The 15,227-nt window shown below is 46.0% G+C and overlaps 1 protein-coding gene across 2 annotated transcripts in view; it reads right to left on the bottom strand.

Annotated features, from left to right (window-relative positions):
• Positions 1–15,227, bottom strand: part of DEAF1 (DEAF1 transcription factor) — a 364,344-nt gene that overhangs the window by 247,287 nt on the left and 101,830 nt on the right. For both annotated transcript variants that reach the window (XM_069624041.1, XM_069624040.1), the window contains exon 8: positions 1,154–1,282. In XM_069624041.1, coding sequence (XP_069480142.1) covers positions 1,154–1,282 — 129 coding nt within the window. The remainder of the gene's footprint in view (positions 1–1,153; positions 1,283–15,227) is intronic.

Genomic DNA, 15,227 nt, shown 5'->3' with positions numbered 1-15,227 from the left:
ATGGTAATGGGCATTTTTAGTAACCTTGTTGACATGGGCGTCCACATTAAGGGATGCCTCAAATACTATGCCTAGTATTTTGACCTTCTCAACCACCTTGATGGGGCAGGTGTCTAGTATGAAACTTGTGTACGCTTGGTCATGCTTGTTTCTAGCTTGGCTTGTCCCAAATATCATGAGCTCGGATTTAGAGCTGTTTATACATATCCTGTTTTCAATCATCCACTCCTGGATGATCGAATAGATGTGGTTAAGGATTGTTGTGTCTATAGCATGATCACCACTAAGATTCATGGTGAGCTGAAAGTCATCAGCGTAGTTGGTGAAATGGAGGCCCATGTTTTCAAGTGTTTCACATAAAGGCCTTATGTAGATGTTAAAAAGGGCTGGAGAAATCCGTATTTGATAGAGACAGGATTGGAGCAGGCAGTACCCCAGCATATCTTCAAGCTCCTTTCGCTGATAAAGGAGCGTATCCACTCAGTGGCGTGGCTTGTGTTTATCTCACCCATTCTTACAGTTTAATAAACACCCTTAAACTGTGATCACTTGTGTCCGTCTTACTTTGATACCACCCCTTCGTTACAATAGGCATGGATCTCACTGCTAGACTTGAAAGGAAAACATTGGCATCTTGAGCAAGGCCTGAAGGAGCTTTACTGGATCTGCCCCACAGAGCCAAGCACTGTAACCTGAAAAGTAACAGCAAAGTGTTTCCTGCTCACAATTTTCTATTCACCGCTTGTTAGACTTGCTTGAATGTATGGTTCAATGTTACCATAGATTGAAGACAAGTCTATATACAATGAACAATACAATGTACTGGTGTGAACGAACAGTGTGCATACACACCATAGGCTGCTGTAGCAGAATCGGCAACGGTCAACAACCAGAAATCATAATTTGCACACTCAAAAAAACAAACAGAAAGAGCATAGAAGTGTATGCATCCTTACCAATAGGGACAATACATACAACTAAGGTTGCAGCTGAAGTAGAATTTGTCAAAGATTTTGACTGTAACTACCATATTACAGTGCATCCAACTGATGGAAGCATATGCAAATCGGTCTACCTTTCCTTTCTTCTAGAACCTTCATACTAACTTCTGAGCGGTATGGTTTTATAGAGTGGTAATTTTCTGAAAACCTACCAGTGGCTCCCGTGAAGACATCTCCCTGGTTTGGGTTTTCTGAGATGATGGCTGCTGCTTCTGCTGTGGTGGTGCGGTCGAATGCCAGGGCTTCTGAGGTGGTGATCTGTCCAGAGGGGGTCACTGTAACTGCAAAGAGTTGTTTTTCATAGTTAGAATTTGAGCTAGTATGACCACAGTATTTTATTGTATTATTTGTTAGAGGAATCTTTAATGTCTATGCTTGTTATCTTGGTTTCATGAGAGTCAAGGATGAGAAAGTGTGGTTGTGCTTAATAAGAGCCTTCCGGGGAGAAGGCAAGCAATGTAAATTACAGACTATTACAGACTTTTATAATTCTGACAACTCAAATGTTTTTATTTTGAACATTTGCAGGTTCCACAAAGAGGTCTCGAACAGGAAATAAAATCATTCAGCCATTGTCACATTGTATGCCGAGTAGAAAACACAAGACAAGTTTCAGTGGTTTACGTAGGAAATGTTTGGTGTACAGGAACTAACATGGCGAGGCAAGTGTAGGGAAATAACTAAGAGTAGGTCAAATGTCAAAGAAAACCAAAAAAGGAAGGGGTTGTTTGAGCCACCAAAGGGAAATCTGACAGTTAAGTTCTCTAGGTATCACCTCTTCAAAGAAAGTGAAAATGCAATATAGTCTCTTACAAAGATCCAGGTGGTATCCTTGATCTGGCCTTGTGTGGATATCTAGTTGATGACCCTGATCTTTGGCTTGGATTGCAAAGATAGCAGTGTTCCTGAATCCTGGTCGTTGGAGTATGCTGGTCGAGGCCCGCATCAGCAACACTTCGTAGCTAGGGGAACACTTGAAAGACTCATTTAAGTGATCTGGCCTTGTGGGGATAGCTAGTCGATGACCCTGGTCTTTGTCTTTGGATTGCAAATTTAGCAGTGTTCCTGAATCCTGTTTGTTGGAGTATGCTGGTCGAGGCCCGCATCTGCAACACTTTTTACCCTGGGGAACACTTCAAGGACTCATTTAAGTGTCAAAGGCAGAAGAACCTTTGTGGTTCAGACTATGTTTATCTGGGGCTTGAAGGCAGGCTCAAGAAGGTTCCTATCTGTTGGTCAGCTCCCATCTGTAGGGTTCTGATGCCAGGGGCATCCCCTTGCTGTGCATGCATTTACTACTTTCCTACTCTCCGAGATCCCTGGGGAGATTGCAACGTCTCATACCACCTGCCACTGGTTCTAGATTCTGCCCTAGACTGACCTGGTCTGCCAGAACCTCCCAAATCCTTCCTTCTAGAGGGACATATTCTCATCTCCTCAGACCCCGGATACACAGCCCTGAATAGTTGTTCTCTCTCTGCCACTGATGTTAAGGCCTTTCAGCACCTCCACATTTCTACCCTGCAGTTTCTAAGAAGGTTCCCCTCCAACCTTCCAACTTTCTCTATGATATACGCTTCTCTCTCCAAACACCCTAATCTACTTGCTTCAACCTCTCTCCAACCCTCTATGATGGTTTGACTCATGACAGTGATGTCATCTTTGATGTCCTGGGTGTTAGTGTTAGCAGTGCACGTTGGCGCGAGTTATGGTTGCTTATCTTACCATAACTGCCGAATTTCAGGGGTTTTTCGGTTTTACTTTGAACCATAACATCCCTTTAACTAAGTTTTTTCACTGAATTTTATAGGTTTTTAGTAGCACAACTTAACCATAATATCCCTGACTTCATATACATGTAACATAGAACATACTAACCCCCTCGTAGTGATTTTCATGTCCGCGGACTACCGCCATGTCCGCGGACATATCGAAAATCTGAGCGTGGTGAATGTAAATTTAAATAGTGTGCCCCATTTCCCCTTTGAAGTTGGCTCTGAAAAGAGCTGTTTTTTTTGTTTTTTTTACAGATGCTTGACAGACACCTGTTATTTTGTATTTTTTTTCTTGTTTTTTTTCTTACTTTACTCCTAAAATCTTCACATAACCTTCTCCAAAGCAACCCTTACATTCCAAAATAGAAAGGTATTTCCCGTAAAAGATAAAGAGATGCCATCTTCTTTAAAATTAATAGCATTACTGGCATCAATATTCTCATTATTACAGAAGAACATACCAGCTCTAAGCATGAAGGTACACATGCCTCGGTTGATGACACACCTAGCAATGTTTTGCTGAGGACAAAAAACTGAACTATTGCCCCGTATTGCCCTAGGTAGTAATCCAGAAAAAATTACTTTTGCATTTGGAAGGATCTTCATTACGGCTTGAACCAAGCGTTCCAAATCAGCCAACAAAGTAGGGGCACTGACGTTGCCCAAATGGAAAGCACCATGTGCAAAACTACCACATGCGGACTGTTCATCGTGGCCATATCCTCACAAACTTGTACAATTCCCTGTACATTGCAATCAGGCACAGTGCTCCACACCACCTCCACTCCTTTCACATCAAAGTTCTTTGCAACATGCCTGCATTGAGCGTACTGTTGTAAACCATGCACAAACATATCTCCAAGCACCAACACCCTGACTTTCTCTACTTCTGACATCTTCCCCACACACAGTCTCTTTCAACACAAATCCACAACCTCGACATCTGATTGGCTGATCCGTACAGTCTTCTTTCCATGTTGGATTTGCTGGAAAAACCCGGATGTAGCACACCCTGTCCACGAACAGCCGCGGTGTCCGCGGACGGCGTCCACTTTACTCTCTGTGCCATTCCCTCATTGCATACAGCGAAGCAATCACACAATACGAATAACGTCCTCAGAACACCCCCATTTTGTGAATTTTTGAACATTTCAGGACAATTATCATTTAATTATTCAACATATTAACATTACAAATATTATACTTTCATCTTGTACTCTGCACACAATGCTATGTTTCTCCATTAGTAGCTCAGTATACTAGATAGAATCCCATAATACAATGCTATTTATATCAATGCATCGTTCAAAGCACTAATAACGGTATATTTATTGCAATATCCTTGACAGTTTTTTCACAACATTATAATACAAATCCCTAGTACACAAATTCCATGAAAAGTACGTACACGTGATGTCATCAGTGATTTCATCAATGACATTTGCGATGTCATCTTTGATGTCCTGGGTGTTAGTTTTAGCAGTGCACGGTGGTGGCGCGAGTTATTTTTCATAGCTTACCATAACTTGCGATTTTCAGGGGTCTTTCGGCTGTACTTAGAACCATAACGTCCCTTAAACAAACTTTTTTTAATATCACGCAAACAATATACAAACATGGCGTGCAAAAACCAACTTCTCGCAGATGGCTTTACACAGAATGTTGCAAAGTAAGAATTTATGCTCGTTCACAGTGAATGTCAGCTGCTTCCATTTTTTTCTCGGGCCCCAGAGAGGCTCACGAAGCGGACTATAAGGTTGTATTGTGTTTTGACCTTGACAGACAGAGATTGTGAGGAAAGACTTCTCTTGAAGGAGTGTTGCTAAAACGTAAGAGAAGATAAGGATGAAATTTCTGAAACGAAACCACTTTTATATATTATATCACTATGCGAAAGATCATTCGCACATGCAGAGTCGTATTTTGGGACTGCACTACTCGTAGACAATGGAAATTGCAATTGTACTGTAAGTAACCCTTTAGATTATTTTATACCAAATATAATTACAATAGCGTAGCATTAAAGACTGCTCAAGTTGAACTTGTTCGTTCAAAGTGGCATAATGTTTTCTACCGCGCACTATCACCGCCGAATTGATCCCCTGTCGTTTAGAGGGCTCTGAAAAAGGCAGACGACACAGGGTGGGTTAATAGAAATAATTTAACCGGTCTATAGGCGGTCAAGTGCTCTACTCGCTGTGCCACTTCACTGTAGCCTGTCAAGTGGCACAGCGAGTACAACGCTCGCTTTGACATCCGTGCACAGCTTGCTAACGCAAGTTCGAATCCCGGCAAGGCCAAACTCAGCCTTTCATCCTTCCGTGGTCGATAAATGAGCACCACACACCGTGGGAAATAATAAGCACCGCTTAGATACCTCACGGTTCTTAGCGCTATATGAATGGGAAAATATTATTTTATTATTAACATACTCCGTTGCACTATCTTCGATAGCAAATAGTTTCACGTCCTAATAAATAAAATGATGATTTTTAATGAAGATCGGCTGGTGAGACTAATTTATGTTTTTTAAAACAGGTATGTCGCCCCATTTTGCCTATGTCACGATTTACAGACTCCAGCGGATGGGGTCTTCAACTGCCAGGTGCAGGTCCAAATATGCAACTTCATGACCCTCACCATTTTATGGGACAATCGACAAGGACCAATATGCCCTTACGCAGTACTAGCGGCTACAAACAACATACCAACCAATAGGGTGGACTAATGGCTAGTTGTTGGAGCAACCTTCCGATTATCAGAGCGACCATTTACTGCTTTTATCATAAACCAACAGCCTATCTACCGCAAAGGAACAACACGTGGCTCAAAATAAACTTTTGCTGATCGACAGCAGAGACAATAGCAAATCGCTGAATATTCACTAAACATTTCATGTGAAATAAATGTACTTTACCAAATGTACAATCCTGCTCTTTACTTTTAAACCACAGTTTCATATTCCGAATTGTGGCGCACTGAGTTGTAAGCTGATCTAACACCCTCTGTACCGCAAAGGAACATCGCGTGCCTCAACATGAACTTTTGCGGATCGACAACAAAGACAAATGCAAATTGCTGAATATTCTCTAAACATTTGATGTCAAATAAATGTACTTTACAAAATTTACAATCTTGCTGTTTGCTTTTAAATCACTGTTTCATATTCCGAATTGTGGCACGCTGTGTTGTGACATAATATGTGTTGTCTTTCGGGTTCTGTGTAAAGTCACTTAGGACTGGAGAGGACTGGGTGCGTTTGATGACGCACCCTGTAACGTCACGGAGAGAGGCGGGGAATATGAATGCTTTGATAATATCAGGCTTAGGGGCGGGAGATATGATTTAGTGTCGCAAAAGCAAGTCAGCCAGGTCAATAGCGCCAGTCATAGGATTATCACATAATGTCGGCGCACACCAGCTGGATTTATCGTTTCTTTAGTGGACAAAAAGTTGGTTGACGCCCATAGGAAATTGTACTATTAGCAGACAAAAGGAGTGGTCTTAAAACACTTTCACCCTGACAACGAACAATGCAAACAACGTTCTCAGAACACCCCCATTTTGTGTAATTGCAACAATTTTGGCACACTGCGAGTGTTCTTAGAACACATTCAACTAGACAGATTACAATATGGACAGCGTCCTGAGGACACCCCCAGTTTGTGTATTTATGAACAATTAAGTGCACCGCGAGTGTTGATAGCTCATTTTTACCTTCCTTCCGAACAAAAATGACACATACTCCGTCCTCTAAACACCCCACCATTTAGTTTATTTCCAAAATGTCAGAACAGCCGTGTTCTCCGCAGACAAATCGAACACAACAAAAACATCTAGCACATAAAAAAACAAAACATTGAACCTATCTCATACTCTCCCACCCTCCCCAAACACTCTTACACACCAACACACGGCACTAAATACAATTTTTTATCCACGTTTCACTGCGCTGTCCACGGTCGTCCGCGAATGCAAGATGGCGGGCGCCACAGAAAATCTGACGCGCTCCACGCCCCTCGCCGTCCAATCAGCGAACACGTCGCATGTCCGCGGACATGACGCAAGGCCATGGGCCAATTGGAGTGCTGTCCGCGGAGCGAACAGGGAAGTCCGTCCGCGAAGCGAACACAGATATCACTAATTTTTTTGCCTTACGTTTTGGTCATTTTATAAAAAACTACTGGACGGATTTACACCAAATTTGCAAAAGCACGCTTTCGGGACCAAGCCCCCGCTCCTGTCGCAAATTTGGTGTAAATCCGTCCAGCGGTTTGGCCTATGGCCGTGCGCAAAGTTTTTTCCCATTATGTCTATAGGAAAAAACACAAGTTTTGGGACCCCCCCCTATAACTTTTCCCCCCTGGACGAATCCTCACCAAACTTTGCAAAAAAAGTATATGGCCCACTCTGAATTTTGCAAAGTTTGGTGAGGATTCGTCCAGAGGGAGCGAAGTTATAAGCCACCCAAAAAATGCTCTTCCTATGGAAACACCAACTTAACCATAACTACATGGACGCTACCACGTCCATGTAATATAGATATATACACATACACACACACACACACACACACACGCGTGAACAAGCGCTGAGTGGAGCGCGAAACGTGTTGTAGCAGGACGTACCCTATGGTGGCCTGCCTCTATTTTGTTGTTGCTGTGTGACTATTTTGAATAAACTCGTAATCATTCTGATTTCAGTTCTAAGAATTTTTTTTTTTGGAGAGGTTTGGTATGGAGATGTCTCGTTGCCTCTCCTGGAGTGCGGTTTGCCTTCCTCTTTTTTCATATATATATGCAAATATATATTCTTATTAGCCTCAACAATCCCTTGGTGCAAGTTGAGCCGCACTCATAGAATTATTGCATGAAGAGTAAAAATGTTCGGATGAAAAAAATATATATATATAAAATTATTTTTCCTAATTAGCGATGCTGTAACGACACATTTACAAAATCTAATGGGCAGGCCGGATCGCGTAGCAACAAACACTTTATCCAGCAAGCTACATTGCGGACATTGGGGGGCGGAGGGGTCTGATGTGGAGCATTTTGACTTACTGACAGGTGTAATGTAAGATCTTTATTGAACTGCATCAGTTCTAAGCACATGGATACATTTTTGAGCTAACTACTTAAGGTCTCAGCGACCACTCAGTGATCCTTTCATTAAAAAAACAGAAGGCGCCAGTTACTCAGTCAGGCAGAATCCTTAATTTGCCATACACATCCCAAAAGCACCCTCCAGACCATCTTCTCTAACAGGCTTCAATAGCAGGCTGCCACAGAAAACTTTCTAGCTAATTCAGATTAATATGGTACAGCATCCATCTATTCAACAACAGACAGTTTTGATTATGGTATTTATTGAGTGCAAACCTAGCTTTGGGAAGCAACGAAGCACTTTACATTAATAGGTGTGAAGAACACAGTGAAGGAAGATGAGAAACAGGAAGTGGGAGCATACAACAGGTGAAGGAGGGTGGGGGGTGCATTTGGCAACAAGGGATCTACAATCAACCTGGGCAGGAAACTGTGGGAAGCAGATCACCCAGTGTCTGGTACGGTGGTGAGATGAGCGTGTGTGGACCTTGATGTTAGAGAGGAGCCATTCCTTGAAGAGAAGGGTCTTGATCTCTTTCCTGAACTGTAAAAGTGAGGGGTGATTCTGATGTTGACAGGAAAGATTTTCCAGAGTCTTGGGGCATAGAGAAGACTTGTGTTGTGGTTCTTTCCTTCCTGCACCGGCAGAGTTCAGGTCTGCACAAGTCCTTATTGCTTGTGGATCGTAGGCCTCTAAAGATGCTAACTTTCTCAGTGAGGTAGCTTGGGTACTCCTGACAAGGTCCTCATCAGTGAAGCTGCCGACATGAGAAGGGTCTGGAAGGAGGTTGTAGGCGAAGGAAGCTCTGAGAGCCAAACAGAGCAAGCCTGGGAAAATGCTGAATGCAGAAAACCTCAAGCCCCGCAGGGCCAGCACGGACCCGGGGGAAGAAAGGAAGCCAAGAAGTACACCAGCTGGAGGAACCGGCTGCACCTGACACCCCAGAAAGAACCAGTGACATGGGACCTCCCTGGAGATGGTAATGGGGCCCACACTAGACCCAGTTAGGGGGCTGGAGACCCAGAGTTGCATCATAAAATCCCAGAGCCTGAAGCGTGAGGTGCAACAGCAGAAAAAGGACATCTGGCAGGAGGTATCCCGCAAGGTGTCGGCCGTAGGGACCACCCCACATAGTGTGAGGGACTGCAGGAAGCGGTGGGATGACCTCCATTTGCGGGTCCGTAACATCATGGCAAGCAACAGGAGGGATGCCATGGCCACAGGCGGGGCTCCCCACTCTCCTGTAAAAATGACCACCTGGGAGGAGACCGCAAGCACCTTCATTAGTCTAGAGACCATCGAGGGATTTGGGGAGATGGAGACGGGTGCGGCATCATCACCAGAAGGAGGTGAGTAACCCTGCAGATCCCTGTAGGGGAAACCGTGACGTAGCATAAGTGATGTGGAAGAGAGTCTAGGCAAGGCAATGCATGTCCCAACACCCACATGGACACATACAAGTCCAGATGTCGGGCCAAACCCTGCCAGACAGATATGCATGCTGAGTGCCAATCCCATAACCAACACACAGCCAACACACCTGGACCGTGCCCATGTAATACATCACACAAACCCCAAATCAACGGCATGCCACCTGCCATGCAGCGAATGCCAAAATGCCCCCTCAGAATACCCTGTGTGACACACCTGTAAGAAAGGAATGCATGATTAAATGAATAATGAACAGCACCATTGTATGCTTCTGGCATGTAACACCATCACTGATGGCCTGCATCTCTTCTACCCCCCAGGCACCGTTGAGGAAGATGCCAGCCAAGACACCACCGCAAGGGCATCCACGTCCCACCCAAAGAAAAGGGCCACCGGCACCACCATCTCCGTGGCAGCCAAGCAGGCCACACCCACAGCCAGTGTGCCTGACCGAGCCAAGACACAGCCAACAACACCTGCTGCCAGTGTGCTTGACACACTTGAGACCCAGCAGCCCACACCAGTTGAAGGGGAGTCCCTTCAAGTACTGGCTACCAATGAGGATGACTTCAAGGACAATGTGGACCAGGAGGGAGTCACGGAAGTGACATGTCCACCCAGCCCAAGCCCTGTGTCCACCCCCCTGCCCCATATCCAGCCCTCACCCACCTACAGCACTGCTGATCCCTGCCTCCATGATTCTGACCTGAGCCCCTTCCAGGAGGACAGCACCGAAAATGCAGGCCCCATGACTGCACCACCCACCACTCCAGCTCCCACCAACACCCTCGAGTCACGGCAGGAGTCCATGTTGGACTCCTGCGGCAGTACATTGCAGATGGAGAGGACACCAGGCGGGCAATCGTCAATGCCATTGCGGGGACCACAGCGGCCATTTCCGCAAACACAGCCGCTGTGAATGCGTCGGCTGTGCTGATGAGGGACTGTCTGGGGGCAATAACACTAGTACTTACGTCAATCCTGCTCCACATGCAGCGGCCACGCATTGCAGCAGGCGTGGAACCTGCCACTGACTCCTCAACAGCCACCACACCTGCTTCCTCAGTCCCCACCAGCCCTGTGCGCCAGACCAGAAGGAGTGCAAGGCACACCGAAATGCTGCCCCTGGACAGCAAAAAGTCCCGCAAGTAGTGTGGGCGGACAATGGGAGTGGGACACATGGTTGGGGGTGAAGGGGAGCATTTTGTGGAGTTTGTTGGGGAGGGGGTTTGGGAGTTTGTTGGGGGTTTAGGGGGGGTTGTCACATTTTTGCTGTTTGAACTAATACACCCGTTGTGAGAAAAAACATTCAACTGCTGGACATTGTTCATTTCGTGTGTATCCATTTAATGTGCGACGGTGTCCAGTGCCCAACTCCCAACATTCCCTGTGTGCATGTCCACATGGACCCAGTGTGTCACTGACACATGTCTATCATAGTCCCTGTGGTTCAGAAGTATTCGTGAATCAGTGATTGGCGTACTGCATGGCCATCCCGTGCATCACGTACTGGCAGGGGTGCTACTTCACCTCCGTCTCCATCCTCATCCTCATCCTCACCCGGTGCATGCATGTCAATGTCAGGTGGCAGTGGTACATTTCTCCGGACGCACATGTTGTGCAGCATGACACAGGCCATGGTGATCTTTGCCACCTTCTCAGGCCTATAAAGGAGTGCCCCACCAGACCTGCTTAGGCAGCGGAAACACGCCTTCAAAAGGCCAAAGGTCTGCTCAATCACAACACGGGTACGGGTGTGAACACGATTGTACTCCTCTTCATGGCTGTTCTGCGGGTTCCGCACAGGGGTAAGTAGCCACGGCCTCAAGGGATATCCTCCATCACCTGCAAGCAAATACAAATAGGTGTGTGTCACCCTGAGCTGCCACCTTCAGGAAGCACAGTCATTGGCGCAGCTATTCAGTGTGGACATGCACATGTCCCTGTACGTATGCAAGAATGTTACCTAGATGCATACTATACTGCTTTGAGGTGTGGTAGTAGGGATGGCGTTCAATAGATGATGCAGGGTGAAATAATGCATGTTGAGGCGGATGTACTGTGGTTGTACGACAATGTTTAGTCTCCCATTAATGCTGTGTATTCTACACTGTGCATGGTCACACTAGCCACATTGTCACAGTTGCAATCCTGTTCAGTCATGCATTGATTGACATACCCATGGTGGCCTGGTGTGCCTCTTACTTGTTGTCATCGATATGCATATTTGGTAAAATGTTTGCCAGTGATGTGTCATGTTTGGTTTGGGAGGTTCAGGTCAGGAGTGTCTAGCTCTGCATGCATTCTCGATAATTGCCACCCAGGTGGAGTCTGCATCCCCCCCGTTTCCCACCCAGGTGGAGTATGCACCCCCCCTTTTCCCACCCAGGTGGAGTATGCACCCCCCCTTTAGCCCACCCACCCACCCACCCAGGTGGAGTATGCATCCCCCCCCCTTTTCCCACCCAGGTGGAGTATGCATCCCCCCTTTTCCCACCCAGGTGGAGTATGCATCCCTACACATCAGTTCCCCAAAGTACTGCCATGGGCCAGTTGGGCAACTCACCAAGCAGCCAGGCACTTGGTCCAGCATGTCGCTCCATGTGACGGGGTAGCGTGGAGTTGAGCAGCTCCATGGCATCATGTGTTGATCCGGGAAATCGGGCGCAGCAATGTGTGATGTTCTTGCTGGAGTCACATACCATTTGCACATTGATGGAGTGGTATTGCTTGCGATTGCGGTACACCGCCTCTATGGCATGGGGGACTACCAATTCCACATGGGTGCAGTCCAGGGCACCAACACAATTGGGCATGCCTGCCAGTGCATGGAAGACTACTTTGGTGTTGGCTATCTCCTGGGCAGTCCGTGGTAGGGATATGTGGGTGCTTGCGTGCTTCAGGAGGGCATCCAGCACTTGGTTCAGCATTTGTGAAAATAGGGGTTGTTTTGTGAAATGCCATGCAGCTGCCCCACTGTGTGTTGGTAGATGCATGTGGCCAGGAAGTGGAGCACAGACACCACCTTTAGTAGCGGGGGGATGGCAGTGCGTATTTCCAGGAGGCTGGCACTGTCGTTGTGTATCATGTCCACTATGGTGGTGATGGTGTCCCGGTCCAACAGGTACAGGGTGTGGATCTGCTCAGGGGTTAGGTTGAATGGACTGGGTCTGATGCAAGGGATTGGTGGCTGCCTATGAGGCACTGCTGGCTGCGCTGGTGGTAATTGCTGGCCCTGTCTCACCCTCCTTCTGCATCTCCTCTGTGCTGCCTGTTGTTGCTGCTATAGTTGTTGCTGGAGTTGCTGTTGTTGCTGTAGTTGTAGCAGTATAGGCATGTCTTCCAGCGCCACGATTGCAACAGCTAGTGCTAGCATTTTGGTGTAGGAAGGGGTGTGGTGTGTGGGTGTACTCATTTTATACTGGCCCAGCCTCCACTGACTCCACCTGTGGTGATTGTGTGCATGTGTGGCAGTTGGCTTGATTGCTGATTGCGGTTTGCGGGTGGTTCGCGATGCCTGTATGGCCAGCATCGTGCACCCCCTGATTACCACCTTCGGGATGCCGGTATTTGCATGTCCACGCGGGTTGTGATGTCCTCCTATTACTGGCATGCCGGTATTTGCTCCCAAAAGGGGCGCGTGTACGCGCCTATGCCGGTATGAGGGGGCACGGTACAGGCGGTGCCGGTATTGGCGCGTTGTCGGGTAGGAATGCCCCGGACCCATTAACGATGCCAGTATTACCATTCCGCCTTCCTTTTTTCATTACCTCCATTCTCGTAGTGAGGCCCCTTGAGTTGTAGCATAAGGGACAGGAGTAGGTTTTTGGACTTGATGTGTTGATAAGTAAGAACCCATTTACTGTCGGCTGCCAGTCTGTTTCGAGCGAGGTATGGTGACCGCACTTGGCATATGTGCATCCTGAAGGGATGTATGCATGCTTCTCTCCAAATGTATGCAAGAGGAAAATGACACCACAGATTATACATGATTCATACCTTTGTGGTAATTTTATTGATGTTACTAGGTCCAATTGTCAAGAGATCGTGATAATAATCCTCTTCTATATATGCCACCTTTTCAGCTGTATTTGTAGAGATTCCACCTGTGCAGAGGTCACATTGGCATTGCTTGCAGAGGACAGCAAAGGAACTGTGGGGGCCTGGGCCAGCCAACTGCTCTGCAATGCAAATCCTGACGATGTATAAGGAGGTTGCTTCAGAGCTCCCTATTCCTTTTTTGGTTGATTCAGCAGAACAATTACTGCATAATTAGTAAACACATCATTGGTTAATCAAAGGAACAGTTGTGTAATGACTGGGGAGAACTACGCTGCATCCTTAATCCACAGCCCAGCCCAGGTTCACAGGGCGAACACCCAGGGAAAGTTGACCCAAGAATCAGTATTTTACATTTACACCAGCAGCAGGTGATTTTTCACACTGTCCGACACAGAACTACCAGACAGAAGATACTGCATGAAGTTCAGAAGAGTGAAACAAATTGAGGTAAGGGGAGCTCAATGACACACAGTGAAGGGATCAGGGACAAGAAGAGGGGAGTAATGGGAATCCTTGAAAAGAAGCATGGTGGAACACAGAAACAAGACTAAGGGGTTAGGGTGCCAAGACGGAATAGGTCAGGAAGGAAGCAATGAGGTGGACAGTGGGAGGGGAAACACTGATTTGTATCAGAATGGGAAGTGACAAATGTACATGCGCAGGTGGTTTCTTTTGTGTCTCCCTTTTCACAATGAGGCCATCACTTTGAAATTGACAGCAGCAGGATCACAATATCAACATGTATGCAGTGAGGACTGTCACTCCTTTACAAGAAGTAAGCCTAGAGAACATCCAGGATGTTGAATGGATGCCTGCTCTCCTACTGTGGTGGAGCAAGCACAGTTCCTCCAGGATCTCAGACTCTTCTTTTTATCTCCCACAACGATGAAACAAAGGACAGCGTTTTCCATAGCTGAACAGGAGATTTACCCATGTCTCCTGCAGCTCAATGCATCCTTGAGCGAGGTTTACTTCCAATCTCCTGCTGTGCCTTCCAGTCCAACTGTGACCAACCAGGTCAGTAACAACATGAAAAAGCAGCATGGCTCTATGCTGCATTCCATTTTTTCCACCATATATACATGCAAGAAGGACATGTGGCAGCTGCACAGTTCATCCCCTTAACCTATTTGTGTATGATAGATATCTACCTCTGATGCTGCATGATAAAGCACATTTAGTTCAGCAGAAATATAGATACATACAAGTGCATTGGGTTTGAAAGGAAATTCCTTAAGAAGTGGCAATGGGCCAACTGCAGCCCATTCACTGGCAACATATAGCCGCATGACCATCTGGATTTAGTGGTCAAGCACACACACACACACAAACGCAACAGTAATAATGTTGCTACAATTCAACATTTAGATTTTCCCGATGAGTCAGATAGTACACCAGAGCCCTCAAATGATCAAATTATTCATGCAATCTGTTAACATTTGCCATTTAGGACATCAACCGTGGCTATTGTTTGAGAGAAAAAGTGTCCAATCTATGGACACTCCCATGCCCTGCACACCTTAATGATGAAGCGTCAGCCAAACAGTTCATTTTTACTTTGACCAAGAAGAACTTGCAGTATATCTCTGGTCTGAGTTAATGGGGAATGCTTTGAAAACTTAGGTTAGATTTGGCAAATAGATTTAAACTGATACGTGGAAATAGGATTTTGAAATTGTTAGTATAATGCTGTAATCTAATAACTTGTTTTCTTTACAGTTTGGTTTCCATTGAAAAGAATATTTATGCAAAAGTCATTTGTCTTGGCCAGGTAGGCTTTATGACCTACCTCACTGATTGGGGTGACCATTAAATGTTGGCTCTGTAACACGTTGAGAATTTAACTGGGTGA

The sequence above is a fragment of the Ambystoma mexicanum genome, chromosome 11 (genome assembly GCF_040938575.1).
Source record: "Ambystoma mexicanum isolate Mex_15411 chromosome 11, UKY_AmexF1_1, whole genome shotgun sequence".
NCBI classification, from domain to species: Eukaryota; Metazoa; Chordata; class Amphibia; order Caudata; family Ambystomatidae; genus Ambystoma; species Ambystoma mexicanum.
This window is presented reverse-complemented; position numbering and strand designations above follow the sequence as displayed.